The 16,116-nt window shown below is 39.9% G+C and overlaps 1 protein-coding gene across 2 annotated transcripts in view; it reads left to right on the top strand.

The window, feature by feature from the left end:
- ASAP2 (ArfGAP with SH3 domain, ankyrin repeat and PH domain 2) overlaps positions 1 to 16,116 on the top strand; it is a 168,895-nt gene that overhangs the window by 150,104 nt on the left and 2,675 nt on the right. The window contains exons 23-27 of one of the 2 annotated variants that reach the window (XM_048845460.2): positions 155 to 316; positions 1,739 to 1,907; positions 2,659 to 2,726; positions 4,402 to 4,508; positions 12,595 to 12,717. In XM_048845460.2, coding sequence (XP_048701417.1) covers positions 155 to 316; positions 1,739 to 1,907; positions 2,659 to 2,726; positions 4,402 to 4,508; positions 12,595 to 12,717 — 629 coding nt within the window. The remainder of the gene's footprint in view (positions 1 to 154; positions 317 to 1,738; positions 1,908 to 2,658; positions 2,727 to 4,401; positions 4,509 to 12,594; positions 12,718 to 16,116) is intronic. The other variant, XM_048845461.2, reaches the window with a different exon arrangement.

The raw sequence follows: 16,116 nt of genomic DNA, 5'->3' as shown, positions 1-16,116 counted from the left end.
TCTCTTGTACTCTTACAAGATGATGGTGGTTTCTTTCAATTTATACAGTATACAGGCACACCATTTAAAATATAACACAGGTGTGACTGTTAGCACTTTTTCCATACATATAGTCAGCAAATAATTTTTATACAGTATTTTCCTGTTTTTTTAGTTCAGCCTTCAGTTCTTGGGAGTGGTGTTCAGACAACTTCTTCATTTAATACAATGTGGAAAACAAATTCATTAGGAGTGGAAAATATAAGCAGACAGAGATCTTCATCAGATCCACCAGCTATTCATCCCCCTGTGCCGCCATTGCGTGTAACATCTACAAGTATGTTTTCACTTTCCCCTGTTTTTCTCTTCTGCTACATCTAATCATGGTTGGTCTTATTTTTCCATTTTCACAACTCATGCTTCCTCTTTTGACAATTGTAGTTTTGGCCTGTTGTCCCCCCTCCAGCGATTCGTATGAATAGTCTCCTCCAATAGATCAGTGGGGATTGGTTGCTGTAGTGTGGTTTACCAGGGAATTCCTTCTATTATCGGTGTCTAAGAGATTTCTCAATTTTTTTATGTAGGGTTTTAATTTTATTTCTCTTTAATATTAATGAGTTGTATAACAGAAGTGTTACACAAAGGCAGTACCTATAGTGTGTTACCTGCATGATGTTCTTAATTTTTGCTAGCTTTAGGAATACAAATGACAACTGGAAAACTTAGGTCTGAGGGTGTAATACTCTGCCATGCTGTGATTGAACTGACCTGAAGAGAAAAATGCAGTGTTGTAGATGTGTCAGCCCCTGTATATTAGAGAGACAGGGTGGATAAGGTAATATCTTTTATTGGATCAGCTTCTGTTGGTGAGAGAGACAAACTTTCAAGCTTAGCCAGAGCTGAAGAAGAGCTTGTCTCTCTCACCAACAGAAGCTGGTCCAAAGATATTACCTCACCCATCTTGTCTCTCTGACGAGGAAGATTTTTAATTACCTACCTAATTCTAAACATTTCTTCTAAAGTCATGATTAATGTCCAGTCAAGGAGAAATTCCTCTTTATAGAACTTCTCACAAAATATTACTCAACAAAATTCCATAAAACATTAATTCTAAAGCTCTGATTCAGCAAAGCATTTAAGCATATGTTTAAATCCATCACTAGCTAGCAAAGCACATTTAAGACTCAGTGACTTCAGTGAGGCTTAAGCACATCCTTTGCATGTGCTTAATTGGTTAGCTGAATTGGGGCCTAAGTGGGGCTTGACAAAGAAAAATCCAGAACTAAAACATTTATTGGGATCACCAAAGACCAAAAGTTTTGAGAAAAGACTGGGGCACTGTCAATGTTTGCCTTCTGTTCGCTTTAAACCAGCGTTTTTCAAACTTTTTGAAGTTAGGTCCTCCCCACCCCCCTTGAGTTACAATTTTTGGTTGTGTCGTTCCCCCCCCCCCCCCCCCCGTCCCATCCCAGACATAAAAATACATGTGCAAGGGTGGATGGCCCACTGAGGTGAGTCGGGGATGGAGGTGGTGCTCCCTCCCTCATCATGTGCGCTCCCTCTCCCCCCGATGTTTTCATTTTCATTTTGGTGCAGAGGGAGTATTTTTACCATTAGTAAACTATAATTATAATTAGTAAAGCATTTTTCTTCCCCTTGAAAACAAATCATGTAACATAGAAATTGGTGAATGAGATTCTAAGAATAACACATTCAGTAAAAGTTTAATTCCATTGCATTCTCTTTGCCTTTTTTGTAGATATCCTCTTTCCAGCACCGCCACCTCCAGTTGCAAAGACAGCCAGTATTATAGAAGCTTTAAACCAGCAGTCAAAACAACCACCAGCTGTTCCGCAATCTAAGCCTATACCACCTCCTCTGCCTCCACAACCTCCTAGTAGAATCTCTCAAAAGAAGCCTGCTACTGGGTAATAGATGCTGTTTTTCATATTGAATTCATAAAACACTTCAGCCTATTTAATGATCTTAGATTTTAAAGGAATTGCACTTGTATGTACCATGAAAGCTATAAAACAGGCAGACCCATTTTTTGCCAATGACAGCAGGAACTTAATGCCATTCACTGTCTTATAGGATACTAAAATGAGAAGAAATATTTATGGAGCAGATAGCAAGAATGTCAGCATCAAGACTGAAACAATGTAGGAATTCTAATTACCAAGACTTAGTCAACTCATATGATAGACTTGATATTTACATAATGTTTAGTCTTGGTGGCAGTTGGAAGCAACAAGGTTCCAGTTGGTTCTAATTCTGATATAATAATAATAATAAAAAAAAATAGCTCCCCTAATGTTATCTCTTGCAATTTGTTGCCCAAGAACTTTAAAAGTAACATTAGAGGAAACCTCAGAACTTATGAAAGGACAATAACCTCATTTACAAAAATTACAGCAAAATATGTATTGCTCTTTTGCACTACGTTTATTTATCAAATGGGATCGGAATGGGTTAGTCGCTTATTTGCAAATAAGTAGGTAAAGTAGCTTTCACAACAATATACGTAGTTGCATTTCTACCAACACATTAAAGCCCTGGTAAGAGTTATACGTTACCTACCCTTTGAAAATAGTTTAAATTTATTGTATTAGATATCTGCACACTTGAAAGTTCTGGTTTATTTTCTAAATAGATGAATCTTAATATTCTTCTGAACAGGATTGATAAATCTTCTGGTATAACTAACAAAGGGCAGCCTAGAGGACCAGGATCTCTGCAACAGTCTGGTAATTATAGTATAAAGAGGCCTCATGATTTAAAAGCTACATTTATTTTTGAATTATTTGTAAACCTACTGTTAAAACTTCTAAGATCACTGTAACTGAAATAGGTTAGAGTTGGGAGAAAGTGTTTTTTTTAGTTCGGTGCTGCTGTTCGTATTTGACAACACTAGCTGGGGGGGACACTCGGAAAGTAAAATCATCTGAAGTTATGATGTCAACGTGCATAGGCTAAAGCATGTTAACCCCTGTGTAGATGCTCTCACATAAGAGTAAAGTAGCCTTAGTTTGCAGTAACTTAATCCTCCTCCAAGGAAGAGGATTTTTACTGTTTCCCTTTTAAAGTCATTTAGCCTCTGATCCTGGGAGCTGCCGTGCATGAACAGATCTCTGGGTCCTATTGATGTAAGTCAGGCTCTACTGGGGTGGGTCCCTCCATGGTACCTTGCAGAATCAAGGCTTTTGTCAATTTCCCCGGTTGTATGTTAATAATATGCCCCAAAGTTTGCATGATTTTCTTTGTGTGGTAATCATGGAATTTCTCGCTTCTCAATTTCCCTTTCTATCATTTTTATAAATCTATACGTCCATGCATTGGTTTTCACTGTGACTACTCTGTACTTGTCCTTGACCTCTCTGCAGAGCTAAGGAAAGTTCTCTGATGGCCTTCTACTCTCTATTCATGTGTCTCACAGGAGGCCATAGGAGTTCTTCTCTTGGCCCTATGTTGAGGTCTGGAGTCTGGTCCCTGGTCACATAAAGGGATGCAGCATCTGGTTAAAGCTTGCAACCAGTGAAGTGAACACTTTTTAATGTGTTGGTTTTTTTTTCCGGTGTAGAAGAGTTATAACAAGATGACAATCTGAAATGAGTGATGTACTTGAAAACTGTTATCTTGTTGTGTCCATCCCCCCGTGTGTTGCCACTGCTACCCCACCCACCCATGCACCCTCCCTTAGTCTTCTCTTCTCCAGGTTTGTTTAGTCTGGAGAAGAGAAGACTGAAGGGGGGACATGATAACTGTTTTCAAGTACATAAAGGTTGTTACAAGGAGGGTGAAAAATTGTTCTTGTTAACCTCTGAGGATAGGACAAGAAGCAATGGGCTTCAATTGCAGCAAGGGAGGTTTAGGTTGGGCATTAGGAAAAACTTCCTAACTTCCAGCATAGTTTAAACACTGGAACAAATTGCCTCAGAAGGCTGTGAAATCTGCGTCATTGGATGTTTTTAAGAATGGGTGAGACAAACACCTGTCAGGAATGGTTTAGTTGTCACGTAGTCCTGTCTTGAGTGCAGGGGACTGGATTAGCTGACCTATTGAGGTCCCTTCCAGTCCTATAACTCAATGTAAGGAAATGGAGAAGCATCTAGCTCAGCCCGATTATCTCTCTCCCCTGTCTTAGGGTTTTCTCTAGTTTCCATCATGGGAGTATTGAAGCTCTTAAACAACTGTCTTCAACACTAGGGAGCTGTTTGTGGTTGGGAAGAGTAGAAAGACAATCAGTTTAGGAATTTAGGGAGAACCATCAGGAGTAGAAAACCTGAAGGAAAAAGTATAATTTGCATACTGCAGTAACAAGAATGAACTGGTTTTAAGTGTATAGCTATCATCATATATTCATAACTTACTTTTTTAAAACATGTCCCCACTTTAAATTGTTTTACTTACTTTTAACAAAAGGAGAATCCTCCTCTGTATCTGAGGCTTCTGTAACACAAACTGGTCCTACAGCAAGCACATCAGCACAGATTCAACCACCAGCACCAATGCCAAGGAAGTCACAAATGGTAAGTAGGAAAAAGATCTAGGTGAGTCTTTTAAAAAAATAATTTTAAAAATTGCATTTGACAGTGTGGTGATAGTTTGGTGTAACAGTTCTTTCTCGCCCCCTCCCAAGTATTTTGTCAAAAAACAAGGTGTAAAACTGAACCATGAATAAGACTAGGCCATTGTATTTTATTAAACACTCATACATTTCGTAATAGAGACTTTTAAAATACCCTGCATTTCCTGAAATTGTACAGGAATGAGTGCATAACCACAGACACAGAAGTAGAAATTATTTGCCAGTATCTGACACATGATGCGTGCAAAATCTATAAAGCACAGTGAACTGATAACTTAAACGTTGGTGAGCCTGATAATTGAACAGCAGTATCACTGTTATCACATACATCATTAAGTTCTTAATCCTCAATAAAGTAGATAGTGAAGTAAGCAACATCAAAAAATGGGTGCTGCATTTTTTTTACATTGGCAAGCAGATTAATAACATCTGACATAGGTCAGTCAAATGGTACCATTTTGCAGCCCTGGAACATTTGATTTTAACATATGTATTAGTGTTGATTTATTTTATTCATATATTAGGATGGGTATAAAAAGGGTGGTACTTCCCTCTGCAGATCAGCTGAGCTACTGTCATAATTGTATATCTATTGATCCTTACTTACAAAGTGTTACATCACCTTATTTAACCCACACATTGCTCAGTTACTGTATATCTCTTCAAAGGTAAGTAAATTACTATACAGAAGATCCCCACTCTTGAGTCCTTATTCATGTGTGTGACTGGGTCTGGAATTCTCCATTGTTGAAGTTTTGACCTATTAATCTATTTCATCAGTATGTGCTGTATAATTGTCACCAACAGTTTCCACTGTCGGTATATTCTCTAAATAGACAGACTGCATTGCTAGAGATATTATCATGAGCAAAGATTTTCTTTCTTCATTCTTTCTGTTTCTCAGGTTTGACTAATACTAATGCTGTAGTAAGGTGCAGGGTATAAGAATAGAAAAAGTTGAAGGTTTCTTTTTTGCTGAGTAAGAAAACCATGAAGAAGCCATAATGATTTGGTGGTTTTGCTTCATCAGTATCCTCATTTGAATAATTTGGAATCATTTAGTAAAAGATGTCTTGTTATACCTTCCATTATATCAGCAACACCTACTACCCTGACTGTACCTTTCAGAAAGCAATACTTCTAGCTGAGCTAAAAAATATAGGGGCTCCAAGGGGGAAGTAAATGGAAACATTTACATTTAGATCTGTGTCTCATTTAATTCTGTTGAAACTTAGGCCATGTCTACACTAGCACTTATATCAACAAAAGTTGTGTCCCTTGGGGAAAAACACACCTTGACTGACATAAGTTTTGCTGGCATAAGCGCTCATGTGCACAGCGCCGTCAGTGGGAGATGCTTTCCCACTGACATAGTTACCACCACTCGTTGAGCTGTTTTTATTATGTCAGTAGAGCTCTCTCCCATGGCATAATGCGGCTACACAAGTGCTCTTACAGCGGCACTGTATCTATACAGCTGTGCTGCTGTAAGCTTGTAAGTGTAGACATGGCCTTAGTTGTGGAGACAGCATGGTCCATTGGATAGGACACTGGGCTGGGAGTCAGGAGACCTGGGCTGTTCCTAATTTTGGCTACTGTCCTGCTGTGTGACCTTGGCAAGCTGCATCCTCTCTCTGTGCCTGTCTTTCCCCTGCCACCCTTTGTCAGTCTTGTCTGTTTAGATTGTGAGCTCTCCAGGCAAGGGATGTTTCTCACCCTGTGCATGTGTGTGCAGAGCACACCTGACAAAAGGGAACCCTGCTCTCTGGTACGGCCCCTAGGCCCTCCTGTAATACAAACAACTAACAGCAATAATAAGTTAAAAATATATGTAATCTATTTTAATCAGACTTAGAGAGGAGTTTTAGGGTGGGATCTGTATCTTTCTGTCTCTGGCAAGCATGCAGGCCTGCTGCAATAATAGAGACCTCTGGTATTTTTCACATACCGCAATTTGTAATGTCCCTCTTCTCTTTCCATCCCTTCTGTCTGACAAATTAGCAATACCTAGCTGTGAGATAGTGTTGCCCATCATTGGGTCTCAAAGCACTTTACAAAGAAGGTCAGTATCATTAGCCCCACTTTGCAGATGGGGAAGCTGAGGTACAGAGAAGTGAAGTGACTTGCCCAAGGTCACCCAACAGGCCAATAGCAGAGCCAGGAATAGAATGTGTGAGTCTCTGGATACACAGCCTATTGCTCTGTTCACTAGGCCACACTGTCTCTCTGAATATATAATATTGGATATTTTGGACTTTTCTGGGTAATTTGAGATGGAATAACTGTTCTGATTGGTTTCATTCTCCTAATCTTTGCTCTGTTGAGCTGCTGGACCATAACAACATGCCCGTGAGGTGTACGTATGGTTCAGGTGTGAAACCACTGGTGCCATTAATTCAACATTCTTTTGTCATGTTCAAACAGCTGATTACCCTGGGCTTTCCATGTAAAATAAGGTTGTTGCAGTCTTCTATCTTGTTCCTTCCTTGTTATGTTATAAAACATAATTACTTTCAATATAAATTAATTTATTTAGCCAAGTAGGTACTAGGGAACAATCTGTTTTGCACCCAGGGTTTATTTTTAATTGTACATATCTGAATAAAATATCAGAATTTCCAGATAACTTCAGCAAAGTGAAGTTTGCATACCTGGAGAAGCTGGCAGGGTATTTCTCTGATGATCCAGGACAGAGTGGAAAGGGAAAACTGGGCAATAGAAAGGGACCCAGAGAAAGGAGTGATTTTGCTAACATGCTTTAGCTAAGTTGATTGAGCTAAAAGTACCTTAATTGAAGCATTAGCGAGATCAGTTTAGCTAAAGCACTTTTCCTAAATCGCTCCATCCACCTTTGCTCCCAAGCCTTCTCTGCTGTGTGTCCTCCCTGCCAAAAGATCATGGAGATCAGCCAGCAGGTAGGGCACATGCTTGGGGCACCTCTCCTGATTAGATAATCAAGCTTCTAGAGTACACACAAATAGCCAAAGATTTCTATGTCCTATAACTTTCTGATTTTGGGTAGAAAGCTTTTTTTTTTTTTTTTTTTTTAAACGTTTTTTTCTACATGTGTTTTATACACTTAAAAGTATACTTTAGGTATATTTACTTCAGGTATATGAACTTTTTCCTGAAGTTTCTTAGTTTGCCAGGAATGGGGATCTGTTATATTCTATTTACCTTTTAGAGAAAAGAAAATACCTGTAATTGCTGTTCTCTGAAGGTAGTAATTATATTGCTGGTAGTGCATATATGCACCCATTCATCCTCTTTTCTGAGATGGAGGATAATTGTATTTATGACTAATTTGGCTGGGAAAGAACAAACAGAGTGATATGGCTAGATTCATTGTAGAAATGCTGCTCATTGAGTGAGGCGTGACTGTGAAATTTTACACCTGACAGAATTCTGCGCCCCTGGGATGCAGAATTCATACGGCCCACATATTTCAGTGCCCCCACACAGAAAAACGCAAAAGAAATCTGTGGGGGGAGACATGTGTCTCTTCCCTGGCAGTCCAGGCAGCATGTCTGTTCCAGTGTGCCTGGAGCAGCCTCAGAGATGCAAATCACTGTGGGTGGGGGAAGGGCGGGGGCGGGGGCGCAGGCATGTTTGCCTGAGGGGGAGATGTTCATTACCTTCAGGGGGCGGGGCTGGCCAACAAGCTAGAGAGATTCTGTCCCTCTCGCTTGATACTGCGGCTGGAGGGGCCTGGAGGAGGGTAGGTCTTTTTCTTATGCAGGGGGAACGCTCTGTCCCTGAGGGAGAAATGTAGCAGCCTGCCGGCCTGGTAAAATGTCTATAACTACTTGAGAATTGAAAAAACACTTAATTAAATATTAGTATCACATTACTGAAAATTGTTTCTTTTTAAGTTAAAGAAAATAGCTTTTGTAAAACAAACAAACAAAAAACACCCCATTTTGTTAATGCTGCTGATTGATGGTTAATTGATCTCATTCTCTGAGGCAGAAATGAAGCAGCCTGTCTGCCAAGTAACATTGTTAATGATCCTATTGTTAGTTAACTGTTCCCATTCTCAGTCAATTCCCTGAGGAACATAAAAGCTGTAAAAGTTTTAAGGCCCCTACATTGCCAGAGTGATGTAAAGCCTTATAAATGACCGTAAGGAAATCAGCTATGTGCTTTCTCACTTTTTTTCTATACCAAAGTGGCACAAGGGGGTTAGATTTTTAGTTACCCATTTAAAAAAAAAAAACTTTGAGGGCAAATAGAACATTTACCAAGCAGTCAATAAAATGTCAGGACAATCAGAACCAAGCACTTCCCAAAATACCCAGTCAGGTCCAGGACAATGATTAGCAAAACTGTATGACTTTCATGTGTGCAATTTAAAATGACATTCTACTAAGGTTGTCGATTAATCGCAGTTAACTAATGCGATTAACTCAAAAAAAATTAATCGTGATTAATCGCTGTTTTAATTGCACTGTTAAACAATAGAATGCCAATTGAAATGTATTAATATTTTTGGATGTTTTTCTACCTTTTCAAATATATTGATTTCAGTTACAACACAGAATATAAAGTGTACACTTCTCACTTTATATTATTATTTTTATTACAAATATTTCCACTGTAAAAAACGATAAACAAAAGAAATAGTATTTTTCAGGTCACCTCATACAAGTACTGTAGTACAATCTCTTTATCGTGAAAGTGCAACTTACAAATGTAGATTTAAAAAAAAAATTTTTTTTACATAACTGAACTCAAAAACAAAACAATGCAAAACTTTAGAGCCTACAAGTCCACTCAGTCCTACTTCTTGTTTGTCTTAGCGATTGGCTGCACAAGTTTGTTTACATTTATGGAAGATAATGCTGCCCCCTTTTTATTTACAATGTCACCAGAAAGTGAGAAAACACATTTGCATGGGACTTTTGTAGCCGGCATTGCAAGGTATTTACGTGTCAGATCTGCTAAACATTCATGCTTTTTGAATACCGTTTTTTGTAAATAATTCTACATTGTAAGTTCAACTTTCATGATAAAGAGATTTCACTACAGTACTTGTATTAGGTGAACTGAAAGTATTTTTTTACAGTGCAAATATTGGTAATTGAAAACAATATATTTTAAAATGTAGAAAAAATCCAAAAATAAATGGTATTCTATTATTAACAGTGCAATTAATTGCATGATTAATCGTGATTAAATTTTTTAATCGTTTGACAGCCCTACATTTCCCCTCCCCCCTTTTTGTTTTTTGGCTGTTTGGTGTTCTGTAATGTAATCATTTATAACTGGAAATGCTGGGTTTTAATTACCAAGTATTTGTAACTTAACATACATGTGTTTAGGAAATGCTGAATAGTTATTGTGACTTTTTTTCTTTATTGTAGTTTAAATAACTTACCAAAGCAATTGAAACTGGTGTGTTTTATTGCATTATTTTGACAAATAAAATTTACAGAATTTTGCATAATTTTTAAATTTTTGGTGTAGAATCCCCCCAGGAGTATGAAATGGATCACAGGCGGGTACCCATTGGCTTTCACCCTGTCAGCTGGGAGTGCAGCAAAATACATGTCTCTGGAATGTAAGGAGAGCTTTGGAGAGGTAGGGGGGACTGCAGCCTGCTCCCTCCCTCTCCTCCTCATATTACTATCTCCCTGCTTCTTCCCCTCCCATCAAGCACTCAATCCCAGAGCTCTCCATCACCTGCTAGGAGCTCAGGTCCAAGTCAGGAAAGTGGTGCTTTGCCGATGAGGAAAAGCACTTTCCACAGAAAAACTCCACGGCAAAGCAGCACTGGTGCTCCCTTCCCAGCTCCCAAGCCCTGATAAACCATCCCATGAGCCACATCCCACAGTCCTCAGACCATTGTGCTTATGGTTGTTTACAGTGTTGTTGTTGACAACTTCATTTTAAGTGACAGGTTTCAGAGTAACAGCCTTGTTAGTCTGTATCCGCAAAAAGAAAAGGAGTACTTGTGGCACCTTAGAGACTCCGATGAAGTGAGCTGTAGCTCACGAAAGCTTATGCTCAAATAAATTGGTTAGTTTCTAAGGTGCCACAAGTCCTCCTTTTCTTTTTTCATTTTAAGTGGTATCCTGTGTCAACCCCATATGCTTAACAATCTGTCCCAACTAGCTCAGACACTTTGGTTACCTTCCCCAGACCAGAATAAAAGCTCTGTGCAGATCAAAAGCTTGTTCCTTCCACCAGCAGAAGTCGAACCAGTAAAAGTTACTACCTCACCCACCTTGTCTCCCTCTGTGGTTATGGTGGCATGCAGGGGACTTCTCAGACATTTTATGGGTCATGATCCAAAAAGAGTGAGACCTGGTCTAGTGGGATGAGCAAGGAAGTGACATCAGGCTGTGTCCAGTCTTTTCTTTCTGGCAGTGCCAGAGTCACTGTAAAGGGCGGGACTTTAACCTTGGGTTTGATTGCCCCATGTGTTGCATGGCTAGAAAGGGTTAAACATTCTGCAAAATAAATAACCTGCAAAAGACACGTGGGGAGATAATGTTTGTGTTTTTTGTGTATTTACATATGTATGAGTAGGGGAATGTAATCAACAGTCCCTGTCTATGCTGTATTCTGATAATTCCGAGATCAAAAGAACAGCCTAACCTTTAAATGAATTGTAAACACGGGATATCTCGGTATTCATCTCTCTTTGAAATGTACTGTGAATAGTGGAGGAACAAGCAAATGGCCTTATGTTAATTCGTATAGCTAAGTACTGGCGATGGACCTCCTTCAAAGTCATCCTAATTACCTTTTGTTCCGCGAGGAAGTCCCGACTTGTCAAAGAGGACATGAAATTGTATAAAAGATCCTTGGGACCTGATTCTGTCATCTCAGATCTGCTTAAGCTTCATCAGGGCTAAGTTTGAGTCACAAGACTGAGGTCCCAGTTATGCTGGTACGCCCTGAATATGAAATTTGGACGTTGGACTATGACCAATGAACTGAATGCTAAAGGAACTCTTTGCAACTACAAAGCTCACCATCTCTGCTGTGAATCTGAACCTCAATGGATTGAACTCCAGTCTGTATATATATTGATCTTTTAACCATACTTTCTCTCTTGTTTTTTAATAAATTTTAGTTTAGTTAGTAAGAATTGGCTGTATGTGTACTTGGGTAAGATGTGAAACATTCATTAACCTGGGAGGTAATGTGTCTGATCCTTTGGGATTTTTCTTTTATATGGTGAAATGAGATTTTCAGAAATCATCGTATTTTACGTGGGTACCAGGAAGGAGGCCTGAGGCTGGATCACTTTAGGGGAACTGCGTTGTTTGAACTTCTAAGTAACCAGTAAGCTGTTTTATGCTGGCTTGATAAATCTAAGTATTGGAATATCCACCAGCTTTTAGGGGTTTGGCTGCCCCGTTCTTTGCAGTTCACCCTAATTGAGTGACCACAGCTGGCTCCCCACAAGGACCCCGGTCACACCCCAGAATACAAATGTCCTTGCCTCTTGGGAGGTTGAAGAGTTAGTTTTCATGTTTATACAATGCTTTTAAGATATAAAGGATTAATTAAGCTCTGCTGCTAAGTATCACTAATGTGTAGGAGTGTGCCACCTGATGGTGAGATTGCATAATGGCTCTGAACTGCATTGTGGAGTATTAACCCAGGAAAGAGTATATGTAATGCAAGGGGTTATCTGAGCTGCTTCTTGCAAAGGGTAACAATTAACGGTAACTTAGTTTTTCTCTCTGAATGAATATAGTTCCCAGTTGGTGTTGCTTATCTTTTAGAGAGACAAGATTGGTGCGGTAATATCTTCTATTGAACCAGCTTCTGTTGGTGAGAGAGACAAGCTTTTGAGCCAGACAGAGCTCTTCTTCAGGTCTAGGAGACCTGACCTGAAGAAGAACTCTGTGTGGCTCGAAAGCTGCGTATGTCACCAACAGAAGCTGGTCCAATAAAATATACTACCTCACACACTTTGTCTCTCTCATATCCTGGTACCAACATGGCTACAACTGCATTGCTTATCTTTTGCCATGTTTCATTTCTTGTACATATATATTTTTGTATTGCAGTCAAAAACTAAACCCAAGAGAGTAAAAGCCATTTACAACTGTGTAGCAGATAATCCAGATGAACTAACCTTTTCAGAGGGAGATATCATTGTGGTAGATGGGGAGGAAGATCAGGAGTGGTGGGTGAGTATTTTCACTTACGCATCTTGAATTCAAAGTATGCCCACACTTTCAAAGTACATTAGTGACAGAAAATGCAAGTATAACATAGAGCTGGTAGGAATTGAAATACCCGCAGCTCTGCCCAGACTGACTGACTGAGTGAAGAATCCCCTAGAGAAGTTGGCATATAGTTTTCCATCTTTTGGCTGGCCAGCTGCTTGTTGCCTATCTTGTGAGGTCTGGTTTTACAGACTTCTCGCTTGGATGAATTACACTGCTCCCTCCCCACATGACCCGCACACACACATACACCACTTCTTCTGTCATCCCCTCCCTCTGCCTCCAGATCTACTGATCTGATTGAGAGGAAAAGGTCTAGGGCTAAGACAACAGCTCCTAAAAAGTTCTCTGTATTTTTAAAGAATGGAAGAGGGTGTCTTTTTTCATAGCGATCTATTTGCATTTTTCGGACATGGATTGCCTATGCTTTAGCCAACATGGTGCATGGCCAATTTGATCCTACAGGGGTTTCTTGATCCTCCCTGTCAGTTTGACCTAAGAGGACAGTGTTATGGAGTATTTTATAAGGTGCCATGAAAGGCTGTCTCTGAAAAGTACCATCAGTTGATGTAACATCTTTCATGTGTATAAAATCTGTACTTGATATACATGCATATGAAAGATTATATAACCTACCTACCTGTCCTTTTTAGAATGAATGTAACCTGGAGGACTCCCTCTGTCCTTTACAGGCATTCAAATATAGTTTTCTTTACCTGTATTATCTAATGGACTTTTCTGAATATCTCACTATTCTCCACTATCCCCTTTTTATTCTGGGGATGCTGTTTCCATACAGTCTTGAACTAATTTTCTTCTCATAAAGAGTCACTATTAGTACACTAATCCTCTGGCTGGGCACATGACCTCTTCACAGGCTACAAGTAGTATGTCAGTGTAAATTACTGAAAGACCTATTTGTTCGTCTATATCTCTCACTAAACACAAGTGCACTACATTACCTACAAGGCTCTGGAGGCTGTTCAAACACATCTCCAGTGTGGCATCATTCTCCCCTATAACCAGGTTTGTAATGCACTATTCTTCGTTAGGTCCTGTTAATCACAAAAGTATGTTTAACAATGATTATGAAAAACAATTCTTCCATTAGTTAGTGAGATGAAAGAACATGTGTAAACAAACGTATATGTACTTCTCATTTCTCCTCATGTCCGGGTGGGGAACAACCTCTTCTCTTCCGGTGGCAAGTAAATGCATGCTAGGCCTGACTCTGGAGGATCCTGTATCTTTAAATAAATAAATAAATCTAGGGCAAATTCTACCCCAACTTAGTTTTTAGCCTCCCTCACAGACCAAAAACTCTGGATGACTCGGCTTCAGTTTGAGAATATGTGATGTGAGGGGGAGGTGCTGTTTAGGATCTGGCTAATCCTAGGGAGTGTTGGAGGTATTTGGAAATCTGCTCATTCATTATTTTCTAAAAGATGTGAAGGAGAGAGCAAGTGGTACTCTGCTACACCTTGTGCTTCGGATCCCAAGGGCATGTCTACACTACAATTAAAGAACCCTGGCTGGCCTTTGTCAGCTGACTTGGGTTTGCAGGACTCAGGTTAAGGGACTGTTTAATTGCAGCGTAGACATTTGGGTTCAGGTTGGAGCCATCTGCTACCCTTTCCTCAAAAGTCTGTACCGAAATTAAACAGCCCCTTAATGCTCTGGGTTGCTTTTATTCCTGAGTGACTAACATCAGTAAGGTTAGGAGAACTTGCGCTGTTCACTTCCACCACTGAGAGCTGCAGTTAAAATAACTCCATCCATTTTTGGATTTCCTCTCAAAACTAGTGCTTGTATGTCCTATCAGCTAGAAAACTATCTTAGCTATGTATTTTCCAGAATCTGCTGAGCTAAGTCAGTTTTTTTTTAAATAGGACAGTTACCCATGAAAGCATTCACCTTACTTCTATTTATATTGTTAGATGTCAAAATCTCCATAGCAAAACTGATAGTAATGCTCTGTACGCTCAAAAAGCCTCGTGTAAGACCAAAATGCAGTTTTTATGAATGCTCAGTCCTTCCTTACACCTTTCTGATTGTCTGAGGAAGAGCTAGTCTACTGAATATATGGAGAGCAGAGGCCTCACATTCCCAAAAACACTTCCTGCAGCATGGGGGCACCACATTCAGTAGAAGGGTGCTAATTTTCAAGAACAGGCTATTTCTTTTCGATTCTTCACCTGTTTATTTCTCACAAGTTCTCCCAGTGAGGCACTTCAAGTGCATAGGAGAGTGAGAATGACTCTCTAGTCTGGTGATTAAGGCACTCGCTTAGTTGGTGGGAGACCCTCATTGAAGTCCTTGCTCCAATGACTGTTTATTTATACACAGTGGAACAGTTTAAACAGGACAGACTGAAAAACACTCACACCAGAATATCCTATAAACTAACCTTGTGGCTAGGGTCTCCAGCAATTTGGGAGACCCCTGTTCAAATAACTGCCCCACATCATGCAGAGGGGTAATTGAACCTGGGTCTCCCACATTCTGGGTGGGTGCCCTAACCGCTAGGCTCAGGGTTATAATGGAGAGCAGGGGTCAGCAACCTTTGGCACCTGGCACGTCAGAGTAAAGCCGCTGGCGGGCTGGGCCAGTTTGTTTATCTGGAGCGTCCGCAGGCACGGAGCCCCGCAGCTCCCACTGGCCACAGTTCTCTGTTCCCGGCCAATGAGAGCTGTGGGGAGCAGTGGCTAGCATGTCCCTCGGCCAAAGGTTGCTGACCCCTGATGGAGAGTGTTGTCCCCCTCCACTCAGTGTCTTGTGAATCTAGGCCTTTGCTCTTGTAAAAATGCCTGAAATCAAAATGAAATAATTTGAGTCAGGTTCAAACTAAACATTGTGTTTGGACTCAGCCTGAAAGTTTTCTAACTTTCTGATTTGCTGAAAAATGTCATTTTCAGTTCAGCCTGAGATTTTTGATTTTTCAGAATTGCCAGCAATCAAAAAAATATTCATTATTCACCCATCTCTAAGTGTATGTTTGTATAGTGTCTAATACAGTGGTGACACCATCCAGATTTGGGAACCTTACACACTTACCTGAAAAACTGTGATTAAAATTTTCCTGTCTCAGGGCAACAAACCCATTTGTACTATTTCTTTTCTTTCCTTTATTCAAAATAAAATGGAAGGCTCCAGAACTGAGGGATATAGTGGTTTGTCCTGATCTATATATAGGGTCCTCCAGACCACGGCAGTCATCAGCATTCACCTTCCACTAGAAAATAGGTTCTTCCTGCTAGTGTAAGTGCTTAAACTGGGGAAGAGAGGAACATGACTATTACTAGTGAGTAACTTTGATGTGAATACTGTAATGCCCTTTTGAGACTTAACTTATTTTTATTA

Source organism: Caretta caretta, chromosome 3 (assembly GCF_965140235.1).
Source record: "Caretta caretta isolate rCarCar2 chromosome 3, rCarCar1.hap1, whole genome shotgun sequence".
NCBI lineage: Eukaryota > Metazoa > Chordata > Testudines > Cheloniidae > Caretta > Caretta caretta.
Note: the sequence above shows the minus strand (reverse complement) of the source record. Positions and strands in the feature narration are given on the sequence as shown.